We start from the raw sequence: 14,989 nt of genomic DNA on the forward strand, positions 1-14,989 counted from the left end.
TTTCCGGGAGGCAGAATTAGGGCTGATTTTAAGATTCTTCAGTGTACACTCTGTATGCTTAAGACCTTTCAAAAAGAGCACGCAGGGTTGAAGCATTAAAACCAAACCTAAACGGAAACAGCGTCTCCCGGGAATTCTCAGACACGAAAGGTACCTGCTGTGCCGGGGCCGGCGACGCGGAGTTGAAGTCCAGGGCTAAATAATCCAGGCTGAAGTTCTTTGCCCACGTCAGAACGCCACTGCCCGGGGAGCTGGCTGCTCTGTTCTCCCCCTGGAAAAGCAACAGCACAGGGAGCGGCTTAGCTTTGGGCCGGGCCACCCGGCGCAGCCTGGCGGTGAGTCGAATGCCCGTTTGAGCAGCTGCTGTCAGATGGGAACAGCGAGCTGGCGAGTCCTGAGCCGATCAGCCTGTGTGTCTGAAGGGCTCAGAAAGACAAGCGAGCCAATCTGGCCTTCACGCGATGCTGTATTTTATTGACCATGGAAATTGGCCGACGTCTCCCCCAAGAAGAATGTGTTTCAGGGATCTGATAGGCCCTTGGAACCTTGGAAATTAAATCCTGAAACAATCAATCACTTATGAAAGCTCTAGTACAGGCATTCCAATTGCATTTAAAGATACTTTATACAATAAAACAGCAATAACACATGGGCAACAGCCACCCATGGCTGCACCGTCCAGCGTCAGAAGTGGAACCTTACGAGGCATGCCTGCCTCTCCCCCTCAAGCGGCTGAGCAGCCAGCTGAACCGTGCCTTTATCACGAGTCTTTTTAAATAGTTTTATGAGTGTGTGAGCAGCCTTAGGTGACCAATAGTTTAGTATGGCCTGATTGGAACTTTTACCAATAGAACCACATTGTATGCATTTTTTGGTGACCTCAGTTTTTTGGGGGGGCTGCACCCTCAGCATATGAAGGTTCCTGGGCTAGGGATCGAATCAGAGCAACAGCTGCTGGCCTACACCACAGCCACAGTAACTCGGGATCTGAGCTGCGTCTGCGACCTATCCCACAGCTCATGGCAACGCCGGATCCTTAACCCACTGAGCAAGGGCAGGGACCGAACCCGCAACCTCATGGATCCTAGTCGGATTCGTTAACTGCTGAGCCACAATGGGAACTCCCTGGTGGCCTTGATTTTTGCTCCATATTACATACTTCACATTCATTCGTGTCCACGCACCAACCTGATTTCATTCATTCTCCATAAAAATAGATGTGACCATTGCATCATTTAACTGTGCCACCGACAGTGAATATTTGAGTTGCTTCAATTTGGAGGCTATTAGAAGCAGTGCTGCTGCAGGCAGTCATGCACCAGGAGGGAATCTCTACTGCATCCCTGGGACGTGCACCTTCAATTTCACTGTCGCGGGCCTGACACGGGGAAGCGCCATCTTACTGCTGTTTGATTGGCCATGCCCTTGGTAATTTAATTAATTGGCCATCCTTCCAGATATCTAAGCATCATTTCTGTTTTCTCTTCTGTAAACTATCTGTTCAGGTTTGTTTGCATTTTGCTCATTTTAATACTGAAGTGCTCCTTGTACACCCAGGCTAATAACCCAGCAGAGTCTGTATTGCTCTTTCTTTTTATGTTTTTTTTTTCCCCCTTTTTGGCCGCAGCCATGGCATATGGCAGTTTCTAGACCAGGAATTGAACCTGATGCCAGATCCTTCATCCATTGTTCTGGGCTGGGGATCAAACCTGTGCCTCATCAGTGACCCAAGTTGCCGCAGAGACAATACCACATCCTTAACCTGCTGTGCCACTGCAGGAACTACTATGGTATTTTTCTAAATGAATAATTCTCACTTTTAACGTCATGTATCAGTATTTTCCCAAGTAGCTTGTTCTTATATTTTGCTTAAGGAATTCTTCTTATGCTACTAAGATCAACATTTGTTTAACTTTCCTGGGCCTGATAAGTCATTTATTACAAATGCCTCTGCTTTCCAGTTTCCAACACGTCACTGCTGTTGTCTTCTTCGATTCCTCACGTTTTGGTGGCTTTATGCCTTTAACAAATCCTTTTACTACGATTTTAGAGGATGTTTTGGGCTGCAGGGAAAACAGAAGCCTGTGGTCGATCTGCCTTATTTACTGAGAGGTTCAGGAACAGATTCTCAAATGGTAAACCCACTTTGCATACCTGGAATAAATCCAACTTGTTTGTGCATACATATTTTCAGCTTTATAAAATACTGACCTTGGTTTGCTAACATCTTTGGAATTCCTTTTGTAAACAGCCTTGTTGAGATAAACCCACACCTTACAATTCCCCAAGCTCTAGGCAACCACCAGTAGTCTAATTCCTGTCTGTAGAGATGTGTTATTCTAGACATTTCATACAAATGTAAACATTCCAGGAGTTCCTATCTCAGCTTAGCAGAAATGAATCTCGCCAGCATCCATGAGGATGCAGGTTCGATCCCTGGCCTCGCTCCGTGGGTGAAGGATCTGGCATTGCCGTGAGCCGTGGTGTAGGTCGCAGACACGGCCCAGGTCTGGCATTACTGTGGCTGTGGTGTAGGCCGGTGGCTGCAGCTCCGATTCGACCCCTAGCCTGGGAACCTCCAGATGCTGTGGGTGCGGCCCTAAGACAACAACAACAACAAAATGTAAACTTTCGATGGGAGTTCCCATCATGGCTCAGCGGTTAGCAAACCTGACTAGCATCCATGAGGATGCAGGTTTGATCCCTGGCCTCGCTCGGTGGGTGAAAGATCTGGCGATTCGGTGAGCTGTGGTGTAGGTCGCAGACACAGCTTGGATCCCGCGTAGGCCGGCAGCTGTAGCTCTGATTCGACCCCTAGCCTGGGAACCTCCGTATGCTGCGGGTGTGGCCGTAAAAAGAAAAGAAAAAAAAAAGTAAACATTCGGTAGGGGGTGGGGACCTTGCGATTTAGAAGAAAGATGCATGTGGCCTTTCAGTTACATCCTCTTATGAGAAGCCCAGGAGCCCGTGAGCTGTGTTTCCCTGAGGCCCGGCGCCGCTCTAGCCAGTCAACCCAGCCCTCGGACGGGGTGGCGGGTCCCCGCGGCCACGGCTGCCCAGTCTAGGCTTGCAGTCGGCCCCGGAAGGGGAAGCGGGGAAGCGGGGAGAGGGCGGTTGCGACCGGCTTCTGTCCCTCAGCACTGTGTTCCGGGTCCGTCCCCGCCGCCCCCTGGATCTCTCGTTTCCTTTCTGCGCCCTCATCAGCCGGCGAGCGTTTCCGCCGCTTTCCCTCGGGGGCTAATGAACGTGCCTGTGCACGATTCGGTTGCACTTCTTCTGTTTAGGATTTCTTAACCTGCACGAATAAGATGGGGATATGGTTTTCTCCTCATATGAACGCTATCTGTTTTGGTATCAGGTTATTTTTGCTTTATACAAGAAGCTGGGTAATAGTTCCTCTTTTTTCCATTCCCTGCAAGTATTCATGTAAGGTTGCAAAATAATCTCTTCCTTTTGGTAGCAAGTCTGTAAAGTTTTTAGGGCCTCGTGATCCTTTGCTGTAAAAATTTCCCTACGTATTCAGTTTCTCTAATGATATAGTCATTCTGGTTTTCTATTTCTACTTGGTTCAGTTTTGGATAATTTTTTCTGAGCATCTGCCTGTTTTCACTCAGGTTTTCAAATTCACTAGCATGACCTTGTTCATAATATCCGCTTGCGGCATTTATCTCGGATATGTGTGCAAATATTACCTCTTCTATGTTTGTGACATTGTTTATTTGTAGCCACTGCTTTTTCTTGATGGGTGATGTTCAATTTTAGTCTTTTCAAAGAGTAGATTAGGTCGGTGTTCATCTTTAGTTTCTATTTTTCTTTTTAGTACCGCACCTGCCGCACACGGAAGTTCCCAGGCTAGGGGTCCAATCAGACCTGTAGCCGCCGGCCTCCACCACAGCCAAAGCAACGCAGGGTACGAGCCACCTGTGCGACCTATACCCCAGCTCACGGCAGCGCCGGATCCTTCACCCACGGAGCGAGGCCAGGGGTCAAACCTGTGTCCTCATGGATACTAGTCGGGTTTGTAACCTGCTGAGCCACAATGGGAACTCCTAATTTTGTTTATTTGGTTAACTTCTGTTCTCACCTTTGTTCATTTTCCTTCTGTGGGGTGTATTTCTTCAACTTGTTATTACAAAAAATTCTGATCATCAGTCAAACTGAAGAAAATACGCTACGAAGACCACATACCCGCCGTCTCCATTCTGCCTCGGACATCGAGGCTTTATGTGTTTATCTCCTGGTCCTGACTTGTCAATAACTTCTTCACTCTTTGGCTTTAGTATGTTTAATGCACCTGCTGAGTTTCTACTTTCATCCCTATTTTTATGTCGGAAGTTCTAAATGGCCCTTTCTAATGTCTAAATAGTATCTTGTTACTCAGTGCAATTTTCAACTCCTCATCTTGTTTTTTAAATATATAAGACATAATGAGTTTATATTTAAAATCCATATTTCCAATAATGGCTTACTTCTATGTTTGATTTTATTGTTTGTGATTCCTACTGATTCTCGGGATTTGTAATTTCTCAATATTTTTGGCAGGTGAGACCCCCTTTCCTTTCTTGGCAGTTGCGTTTTGGATTTTAGAAATATTCTCTCTACCATTTGAAGGTTATTTTGGATGTGGTGACATGGTTTTCATGGTACCTTGCCTACTGAAGTGCTTCAACAAATTACAAAAAAATGGAACAGATGTGGTTCCACTTCCAGTAATTTTAGATCAAGTAACTTTGCCCACACTTCCTACCGAGAATACTGTTTCTTTTTTCCTTTTTTGGTTATTTACCAGAAGCTTTATAGTTTTCCCTTTCACATTTAGGTCTACAGTGCACCTGGAGGCTGGCGTCTTGCATGGGTCATTAGCACCAAGACCTGGCCCACCCAACAGCCAAACAACAGCCTGGGCAGGAACGCAGCCCCACGCATCAGCAGACAGGCTGCCTAAAGATCTCCTGAGCCCAGAGCCACCCCTAGATCTGCCCCGAGACACTGCCCTGCCCACCAGGCGGCCAAGACCCAGCTCCAGCCACCACACACCAGAAATAAAACTACAGTCCTGCAGCCTACAGACCAGGTCTGCAAATGCAGGCCAGGCACTACTCTGGCACCAGCTGGCCCTGGGCCCTTGAGTGATGAGAGGGGACTGCGCAAGTGGGATGCGTAGGACACGTCCTAACAGAACTAACCGACCACATACATAAAAATACAAATAGCCATTTAGACAAAATGAGCTGTCAGAGCAACATGTTTTAGACCAAGAGCAAGATGAAACTGCAGAGGAACTAAGGGATGTGGAATAACCCTACTAATAGTGTAGAATGGAAAAGGGTGAAAAAGTACACACACACATGCACACGCATGGAACACACCACTGTCAATTAACTATACTTCAATTTAAAAACTAAAAAAAAAGAAGTTCCCATCATGGCACAGCAGAAGCGAATCCAACTAGGAACCATGAGGTTTTGGGTTCGACCCCTGGCCTCGCTCAGTGGGTTAAGGATCTGGCGTTGCCAAGAGCTGTGGTGTAGGTCGAAGATGTGGCTCGCATCTGGTGTTGCTGTGGCTGTGGTGTAGGCCAGCAGCTACAGCTCCGATTCAACCCCTAGCCTGGGAACCTCCATATGCCTCGGGTTCCGCCCTAAAAAGACAAAAGACAAAAAAAATTAAAAAACTTTTTAAAAAGTAAAAAACAACAACAAAAAAACCCTACAAAGCAAATTTTAGTTGGAAAAAAAAATAAAGTAGCTCTAGAAGGATACATGACTTTAATCAAACCAAACTTGTATTTCAGTCCCTAGCCTTTTTTTTTTTTTTTTTTTTTTGCTTTTTGCTTTTTAGGGCTGAACCCACAGTCTGTGGAGGTTCCCAGGCTAGGGGTCCAATTGGAGCTATAGCTGCCGGCCTCCACCACAGCCACAGCCACACCAGATCCCAGCCTCCTCTGTGACTTACACCACAGCTCACGGCAACACCGGATCCTTAACCCACTGAGCGAGGCCAAGGATCGAACCTGCAACCTCATGGTTCCTAGTTGGGTTCGTTAACCACTGAGCCACGATGCGAACTCCCCTAGCCTTAATTTTTACGTTCGGCTAAGAACTTGTCCTTAAGGAGAAAAAAATGAATGCCTGTGATGATGCGCAAAATCAAAATTGAATCCTATTCCTTCTATCTACTGAAATCATGCAAATCAAAGTCATTTGAAACTATCACGTTGCTGCGGCTAAAGCACACGATGGAATGAGATGAGGTGGCGTTACACGCATCTACGTGCTGGCTGCCTCGGGGGTACCTTCCTCTGGCCAGTATTCTGGGCTCTGAATCTATTGCAGCAAATCGCCTAGAAATGTACGGACACTGCCGTGACCCGCGACTATAAATTTAGGCAAGACAGCCATCCTTCCCTCCATCGCCAGTGAAACCCCGGGCTCTCTCACAGCCTCCGAGATCATCAGTGAGCGGCTGGTGTCCGGACTGACTGGGTGCTCCCTTCCAGGAGGTTAGACTCACTTCCCTTTTCTGTTCTCCAGAGACAAAGCACAGCTGGTCAGTATCTTTTATGAGTGTTTTCTTCTAGAAGTTTCCCAAGGGCCATTACAAAGTGTGAAAAATATTGGGACTAGCACAGCGGATGTGTCCATGAGTCACCTTCCATCTGCAGGCGGCCGCGTGTACTCCCAGCGCTGTCAGCAGAGAGGCACCGACCGACCGACCGACCGACCGACCGACTGACCGACGGCTGCACCACGGCCAGTGTTTTCAGAGCTGCGGCCGCCTGCGGCCGTCGGGTGCCGGAAGGCGGAACCATCTCCTCCAAAGCACTGGAGGGCCTTGAACTTGGTCCACCTGACACCCCTTTTCAAAACAGTTCAAACCGAGATTCTCTCTATAGCCTCCTACATCTCGAAACTGCAGAACGGCCACGGTTCTGGCTAAAGGGCCTGATCACTGCCAGAGGTGGGAAAGGCCCCCCTCTCTCCTCAGGAGCCCATTCTCAGCAGAGTCCATGGTAAAGAGACGAGAAGGGGCCACGGAGGGCGGGGGACAGGGTGGGTCTCTATCCACTCAGGTCAAAGGGAAGCCCCTGTAACAGCAGTTTCCCGAGACCACGGCACACCCATGACCCAGGACACTGGGCCCGTCCCATGGGCCTTGAAGCGCTTTGTCTTCTGGGGCGGTTCCGAGGCAGTCAGGCGGGGCTGCCGGGGGCGGGGGCGGGGGGGGGGAGCGGGGGTGGGGGGGTAGAAAAGGAACGTCCAAGGTGCAGTTTTCACAGCCTAGACTCTGGACAGTCCGGCGGCTGCAAACCCACCGGGGTCCAACACAATATCCCAGCCCTGGTGACAAGCACGGCTGGCCCTTCCGGTTCCCATGACACGTCTCAGCCCTGGGTACTCGGGACACACGGACTCAAACGAGTGGGCGGAGCTGAGAAGTGCAGGAAAGGAATCAGTTGGTTCCCAGCCCGGCGGACACTGTAACCTGTTATTACCATCAAGTAATTGTCTTGAGATTGCTCAGGACTCCCTGAAAGATATGTTTCCTTTGCGGTGAACTCCTAAAAGCATAGATCAGAGCGAAGCATAAAAGGAGTGTGACACTATGGGATTACCATTTGGATGTAGCTTTCTTCCTCTTCTCTGGAAACAGAACTGGCAAAAAATCTCGCAGAATTAAGACCATTTCTTTCCGGAGAGAGAAAGCTGGTTCGATTGCTGGGAACAAAAATATAGAGGAGGTCAAAGCCATGTCTTACAGCTGCTCTGAAAGGCAGCCAAGACCTGCCAGGGCCCCTGCGGCGTTCAGCCCTCCCCCTCCGGATCCGACTTCCTCCCGGCCGAAGCCACCCCTGAGGCTGCGGAGACGCCCAGCGCCTCCCGTCCAACGCTCAAAGCCCCGCCATGGGACATGCCTCGGGAGCTTTCTAGAAAGCTGAGACCTCGGCATCGCATCCTCTAGGGAAAACCAAAGCAGAACGAAAGAAAAACGCTCCTTTGAGGCGCTCCTGTCTCCAGATGAAGTCAGAACGAAAAGAAAGGAAGCGTGAGAACGAGAACAGACGGCTCATGTCCCGCTCCTGGGCCAGGCCTGGGGCTCTGAAGTCGCCGCTTCTACGAGGCGAGAGGAGCGCGTGCAGACACACTTAAGGGGCTTGTCTGCCGAGCCCATGAACCACCCTCCTCCTCCGAGACTCCCTTCCCCACTCCCTTCACAAAGCTGGGCTTCTGGAAGCCCAGTGGGCACTATGGGCCCTTCTGCCGTGGCTGTCGCTGAGCCTGCTCACCCAGGGACAGCACGCAGAGGCCCCGAGGACTGTGCGACTGAGCAGAGAGTTGTCAAAGGCAAGAGCAGCGAGCAGACGTGGAGAAGGAGATGTGAGATGCGGGAGAGCTCCCGATTCGGGCCTGGACCCCCTCTGTGATCCAGAAGATGCTGGGGGCTCAGGATAGGAACCCGGCCGTCCCTTGGCTTAAGCTGGAGCCGGTGGGCGTCCGCTACATTTAACCAAGAGGCCCAAGAGCGGGAGCGGCCCCAGCCTTACCAGGGCGCCGTGCGGGTCCGGGTCAGGCACGCGTGCTCCCGGATGGTCGAGAGGCTCCTCAGGTCCAGGGGAGGCGGCCGTGCTGCAAGACAGCACAAAGGACCCAGCGCGGTCACTTCTCAGGGGCAAGGCCAGGTCCTCCGGGCTGTCCAACTGTGACCTGCCACCTGCCCAGCACATCAAACCCATGCTTCCTCAGCAGCAGCACGGGGAGCAGACAGGGCGACTCTGAGCAAGGGCTCACAGCAGCAGCCGGGGTCACGGGCAGCCAGCACACGTTGACCGCCAGTGCGCTCTTGGTCCGGCCGGGCTCTAGGCTTCGGAGGCACCTGTCTCACCCTGGCCGGGCTGCCTGTCTTCTTACCAGGTTCTAATCTCCCCCACCCCTCCGGTCCACTGCCGACTTGAGGTCCTTCTGCCTGGAACATTCTTCCCCATCTCTGCTGGGTGACAGTCACCTTTGGATCTCAGCTCCATGTTCCTTGAGCTGCCCATGCCCGCATCCCACTACCATGGCCCTGCCCAGCTGCCTTCGTGTCTCTCTCCATGGACTACCTGGGACAGACCAGGAGCCCCAGGCTGCACAAGGACACAGGATCGTGCAGCCGCTGGGGAGAAGGTCTCTCTTGGCATCAGGTTTCCCTGCCCGATGAGCCCGGGACCCAAGTCTGCCCAGGACCTCTACCCTCCGATGAGCAGCTCTCACAGTGCCCAGCATGGGAGCCACCAGCACGCGAGTCTGTCCACATGCAAGTGCATCACAGGGAGATAAAACATAACGTGCGGTTCCTCAGCTGCACTGGCCGCTTCTAGTGTTCGGCAGCCGGGCAGAGAATCACTGAGCAAACAGCATCTACCTCAAGTCGCAGGCCCTGGGAAATCAGCTCTGACCAGAGTGAATCGTTCTTTCTTCAAATCCCCCATGGCGTGGTCTGTTCTCCTATTTACTGCCGATTCCTCTTCCTCTCCCCAGGGGCGTCTGGGGCTCTCTGTCCCCCTCTGCTGCCTCCCGGCCCCCAGCGCCCAGCCCGGCCCAGCAGGAGGGATGCCAGGGATGCCAGGGACACACAGGAAAGGCGCCGCGGCGCCCCCCCTTCTCTGTCCCCGGCGGCCCCAAATGCCTGTGGCTGGGCACCGGCGGGAGTAGAGGTGCGTGTGCCCAGGCGCCCACTGGGACCACGTGTCAGTGCTGCCGCCCCGCCCCTCGTCGCCCAAGGAGCAGCCCTGGAATGCACGTGGCCGGGAGCCCGCGTGTGCAGGGCCGCCGGGAGAGTTCGCGCCCCGACTCTGTCCCATGCCACCGTCTGGGGCCGCCAGGTTCCCCAGCCCCTGCCACCCCATCCCCGTCCCTCCCCTCCGCTCTGGCTCCGCCAGGCAACTGCCCCGCGTGGGTGGCCGCAGGGACCTCGCCCCCTTGTGCCCAGCAGGCCTGCTGCGGTGGCTTACGCTTCCTCCGAGGCTTGAGATCCCTGTTCACGGGCGGGGGCTCCAGGTCTGCGGGGAGCTCGGGCCACCGGCTTGAGCTGCCTCCGGAGCTCATCGGGATGTAGTCAGCAGGCCCGCGCTGGGCGACAGCCCCGGGGCCCATGGGCACGTAGCTCTCTTCGGCCCCCGCTGAGGCCGCGGGCTGCGCCGCCGGGAAGAACCTGCACGGCTGCAAGAGCACGGGTCGGGTTGCAAAGCACCGTGGCCAGCGGGCAGCTCGGCCGCAGGCTGGGGCGCGGGTGCGACAGGTCCCGGAATAACTCAGCTTCCTCAGGAAGGCCCCTAACTCAAGCTCTGCCTCTGGACTCAGCGTCGGAGGCAGGGATCCTGTCCGGGCCTCGTGCTGGAAGGCAGGCTGCTGAACGGATGCCACGTCTTTAGGTCTGATGTGCCGGCTTCAGGAGCTACCCTGAGTGGGGCAGGAATCTGGCCCATGAGAGTCGGCAGGGTCCTTCTAGAACATTAAAGCCACCGGTTCCCAGGCAGGCTCAAGCCTTCATGGGCGCCCGGCAGGCTCCTCGGGGTTCCGCGTGCCGAGTCTCACAGGACATCGAGGTACACACAGGCCAGGCTATCTTTCGGTAAAACCAAGGCTTAAAGAAACTCCAGCACCAAACTTACCAAATTTAAACTGAGTCGCTTGTCTCGGTGTCTCAAGGCCTGGCCTTCCACGTCGGCTGCAAGAGACAAGCCAGGGTGGTGAACATGCGAACAGCACCAGCCCCACGAGGCTCCCGGCCACGCGCCGCGGGCCCCAAGCTCTGCTCCCGCGGGCTGGCGACCGTCTAGCCGGGCCCCTGGCGGCACACGGAGGCCAGAGCGGACTCTGAAGAGGTTTCTGCGTGGCTTCGGCTGTTGCTGTGACCGGGGGAGGGGGAGCAAGTGACTAACAAATGCTCCTTGTTACATGGATTCCTGAGCTTCCAGAGTTCAGAAGCTTGGAGTTCCCACTGTGGCACAATAGGATCAGCAGCTTCCTGGCAGTGCTGGGACCCGGGTTTGATCCCCAGCCCGACACAGTGGGTTCAAGAATCTGGTGTTGCCACAGCTGCAGCTTAGGTCACAGATGCGGCTCAGATCTGATCCCTGGCCCAGGAGCTCCATGTGCTTCAAGGCGGCCAAAAACGAAAAAAAAAAAAGGGTCTAGAAATTTAAGGAATATTTCTAATTCTTTTTACGAAGCAAGTATAGCTCTCGTGGCACTTTTCTTTTTTTGTCTTTTGAGGGCTGCACCCATGGCTGCTAGTCAGATTCATTTCCACTGAGCCATGATGGGAACTCCAGACCAATATCGCTTTTGATTATCAATACAAAAATCCTAAATATAATATTAGCAGAGGAAGGTGGTGCTACTGGAATGGCTGAGTGAGGCGCTCAGAAAAGCCACTCCCCAAAAAGCAATGACAAAACTATATAAAATTACTGTAAAAGCACAGCTACTTGGAGACTCTGAAAATTTACCAAAAGCATACAACAAAATGATTGTATATTGTATTGAGAAGCATTTATCGAAAAGAAAAAAAAAAAAGAAGATTACCAGACACCAGGTAAGATCAGCTCACTCAGCAGTAGTTCTCCCAAGGGAAGGGGAGCCATGAAGACCAGCAGCTTTTCTGCCAAAGGGGACTCATTTAATTTGTATCAAAGCATATGAAAAAACTCCATTCTTCTAGGCGCTAGCAAAAGCAGACCAAAGCAAAGGGGATCAAAAATGGATTTGAGGAGTTCCCGTCGTGGCGCAGTGGTTAACAAATCTGACTAGGAACCATGAGGTTGCGGGTTCGGTCCCTGCCCTTGCTCAGTGGGTTAACGATCCGGCGTTGCCGTGAGCTGGGGTGTAGGTCGCAGACGTGGCTCGGATCCCGCGTTGCTGTGGCTCTGGCGTAGGCCGGCAGCTACAGCTCCGATTCGACCCCTAGCCTGGGAACCTCCATATGCCGAAGGAGCGGCCCAAGAAATGGCAAAAAAGACAAAAAAAAAAAAAAATGGATTTGAAGAACTCGTGGCTGAAAACGTCCCAAACCCAAGGAAGAAAACAGATGTCCAGGTACAGGAAGCGCAGAGGGTCCCAAAGAAAATGAACACAAACAGACCCACACCAAGGTGTAGCACAATTCCATGGCAAAAGTTCAAGAGAGGATTCGAAAAGCAGCAGGAGAAAAACAAAGATTCATTTACCAGGGGACCCCCATAAGGCTTCATCTGGTTTCTCTACAGAAATGCTGCAGGCCAGGGGAGAGTGGCCAGATATATTCCAAGTCCCTAAAAGTAAAAACCCGCAACCCGGGTTACTGTACCCTGCAAGATTATTATTTAGAATGGAAGGAGCGATACTCTATATAGAAAACCCGAAAGTCTCCACGAAAGCTTTTAGAACTACTGAATGAATTCAGCAAGGCTACAGGATACAAGATTAATATACAGAAGCCTGCCACATTTCTACATGCCAGTAACAAACTGTCCAAAAGAGAAAGTAAGAAAATGATCTCATTTAAAATCACATCAAAAAGAATAAAATACCCAAGAAAAAACCTAGCCGAAGACGTGAAAGACCTATGCTCTGAAAACTGTACAAAACGGATGAAGGAAATTGAAGAATATACAAAATAATGGAAAGATACCCTGTGTTTGGATCGGAAGAATTAATATTCTTTAAAGGGTCCAAAGCAATCCAGAGATTTAATGCAATTCCCATCAAAATAGCCATGACAATTTTTCAAAGAAGTAGAACAAATAATCCTAAAATTTATGTGGAACCACAAGAGATCCCCCAATTGCCACAGCAATATTGAGAAAAAAGAACAAAGCTGGAGGTATCACACTCCCAGACTTCAGACTGTACTACAAAGGTACAGTATTCAAAACAGCATGGTACAGGCACAACAAGAGAAATATAGATCAATGGAACGGGATAGAAAGCCCAAAGATAAACCCAAGCCCCTACGGCCAATTAATCCATGACAAAGGAGGCAAGAACATACAGTGGAGAAGAGACAGTCTCTCCAATAAGTGGTGCTGGAAAAACTGGACAGCTACATGGAAAAGAATGAAATTAGAACACTCTGGAACAGCACACGCAAAAATAAACTCAAAGTGGATTAAGACCTAAATGTAAGACTGGATACTATAAAACTCCTAGAGGAAAATATAGGCAGAAACTCTTTGTCATAAATCGCAGCATTACTGTTTGGGATATATCCCCTAAGGAAAAGAAATAAAAGCAAAAATAAACAAATGGGACCTAATTAAATTTAAAAGCTTTGCACGGCAAAGGAAACCACTGATAGAATGAAAAGACAACTTACGGACTGGGAGAAATATTGAAACAGCTCATACAACTCATTTATCAAAAACCTGATGAAAAAATGGGCAGAGGACCTGAATAAACATGTCTTCAAAGGAGACATACGGATGGGCAACAGGCCCATGAAAAGCAGCACAGCATATTTCCAACTATTAGAAAAATGCAAATCAAAACTACAATGAGGTGTCACCTCACACCAGTCAGAATGGCCATCATCAAAAAGACAAAAGTAAAATTGGCAAGGATGTGGACAAAAAGGAGCCCTGGTTCATTGTTGGCGGGAATGTAAATTGGTGTAGCCACTGTAGGAAAATATTATGGAGGTTCTTCAAAAAACTAAAGACATAACTACTCTATGATCCAGCAATTCCATTCCTGGGCATCTATCAGGAAAAGAGAGGAAAACTCTAATCCAAAAAGACACATGCACTCCAGCGTTCATAGCGTGTTACTTACAACAGCCAAGACATGGGAGCAACCTAAGTGCCCATCAGCAGATGGACGGGTAAAGGCTAAAGAAGATGGGGGGGGGGCGTGCATGTGCGTATTAGCCATAAAAAAGAACGAAATTCTGTCATTTGCAAAAATGTGGTTGGATCTCGAGAATATTATGCTTAGTGAAATAAGACAGGAAAAGACAGGAGTTCCTGTTGTGGCTCAGCACTGAACAAAACCGACTGGTATCCATGAGGACGCAGGTTCGATCCCTGGCTTTGTTCAGTGGGTTTCGGATCTGGCGTTGCCGTGAGCTGTGGTACAGGTCGCAGACGCGGCTCAGATCCCGTGTTGCTGTGGCTGTGGTGTAGGCTGGAGGCTACAGGTCCGACTGGACCCCTAGCCTGGGAACCTCCATTATGCCACGGGTGCGATCCTAAAAAGACAGGAAGACCAAAAAAAAAAAAAAAAAAAAAAAGACAGAAAAAGACAAATGCTGTGTGATATCATTTGCATGTGGAATCTAAAAAGCAAAACAAAGGAATGTATTATAGCACAAAAGAAGCAGACTCACAGATACAGAGAACCAACTAGCGTTTATCGGTGGGAAGAGCGAAAGGGGTCAGAGCAGGATGGGGGTGAGATTAAGAGACACAAATGACTGTGTATCAAGTAAATAAGCTACAAGGATATAAGGTACGGCAGAGAGAATTATAGCCATTATTTTGTAATGACTTTTAACGGAGTATAATCTGTAAAGATACTGAATTGCTATGCTATACATCTGGAACCAATATTGTGAATCAACTATACTTCAAGAAATCAGCTATAGAACTTCTTCGCATTAACTGGAGTTCCCTTCGTGGCTCAGTGGTTAATGAACCAAAGACTAGTATCCATGAGGATGCAGGTTCAATCCCTGGCCTCACTCAGTGGGTTAAGGATCCGGCACTGCTGTGAGCAGTAGTGTAGGTTGCAGACGAGGCTCGGATTCCGAGTTGCTGTGGCTGTGGTGTAGGCTGGCAGCTGCAGGTCCAATTGGACCCCTACCCTGGGAACCTCCATATGCCAAGGGTGCGGCCCTAAAAATAAAAATAAAATAAAATAAAAAAATAACACTTGGCAAAGTAGGAATATCAGAGAATGTCCTTAATCTAATGAGTGAAACACTGGAAGCCTCCATCTGAGAACAGGAATAAGACGTCCTGGACTTCCTAGCC

General features: G+C 50.4%; 1 protein-coding gene across 3 annotated transcripts in view; it reads right to left on the minus strand.

The window, feature by feature from the left end:
• GAB3 (GRB2 associated binding protein 3) overlaps window positions 1-14,989 on the minus strand; it is a 50,933-nt gene that overhangs the window by 3,867 nt on the left and 32,077 nt on the right. For all 3 annotated transcript variants that reach the window (XR_002340617.1, XM_021079896.1, XM_021079897.1), the window contains exons 5-9: window positions 10,652-10,707; window positions 9,992-10,199; window positions 8,546-8,627; window positions 7,616-7,718; window positions 155-271 (exon numbers count right to left, since the gene is read on the minus strand). Coding sequence is in view for 2 of the 3 variants with exons in the window: in XM_021079896.1 (XP_020935555.1) it covers window positions 155-271; window positions 7,616-7,718; window positions 8,546-8,627; window positions 9,992-10,199; window positions 10,652-10,707 (566 nt within the window). In the remaining variant the exon portion in view is untranslated. The remainder of the gene's footprint in view (window positions 1-154; window positions 272-7,615; window positions 7,719-8,545; window positions 8,628-9,991; window positions 10,200-10,651; window positions 10,708-14,989) is intronic.

The sequence above is a fragment of the Sus scrofa genome, chromosome X, assembly GCF_000003025.6.
Source record: "Sus scrofa isolate TJ Tabasco breed Duroc chromosome X, Sscrofa11.1, whole genome shotgun sequence".
Classification (NCBI taxonomy): domain Eukaryota; kingdom Metazoa; phylum Chordata; class Mammalia; order Artiodactyla; family Suidae; genus Sus; species Sus scrofa.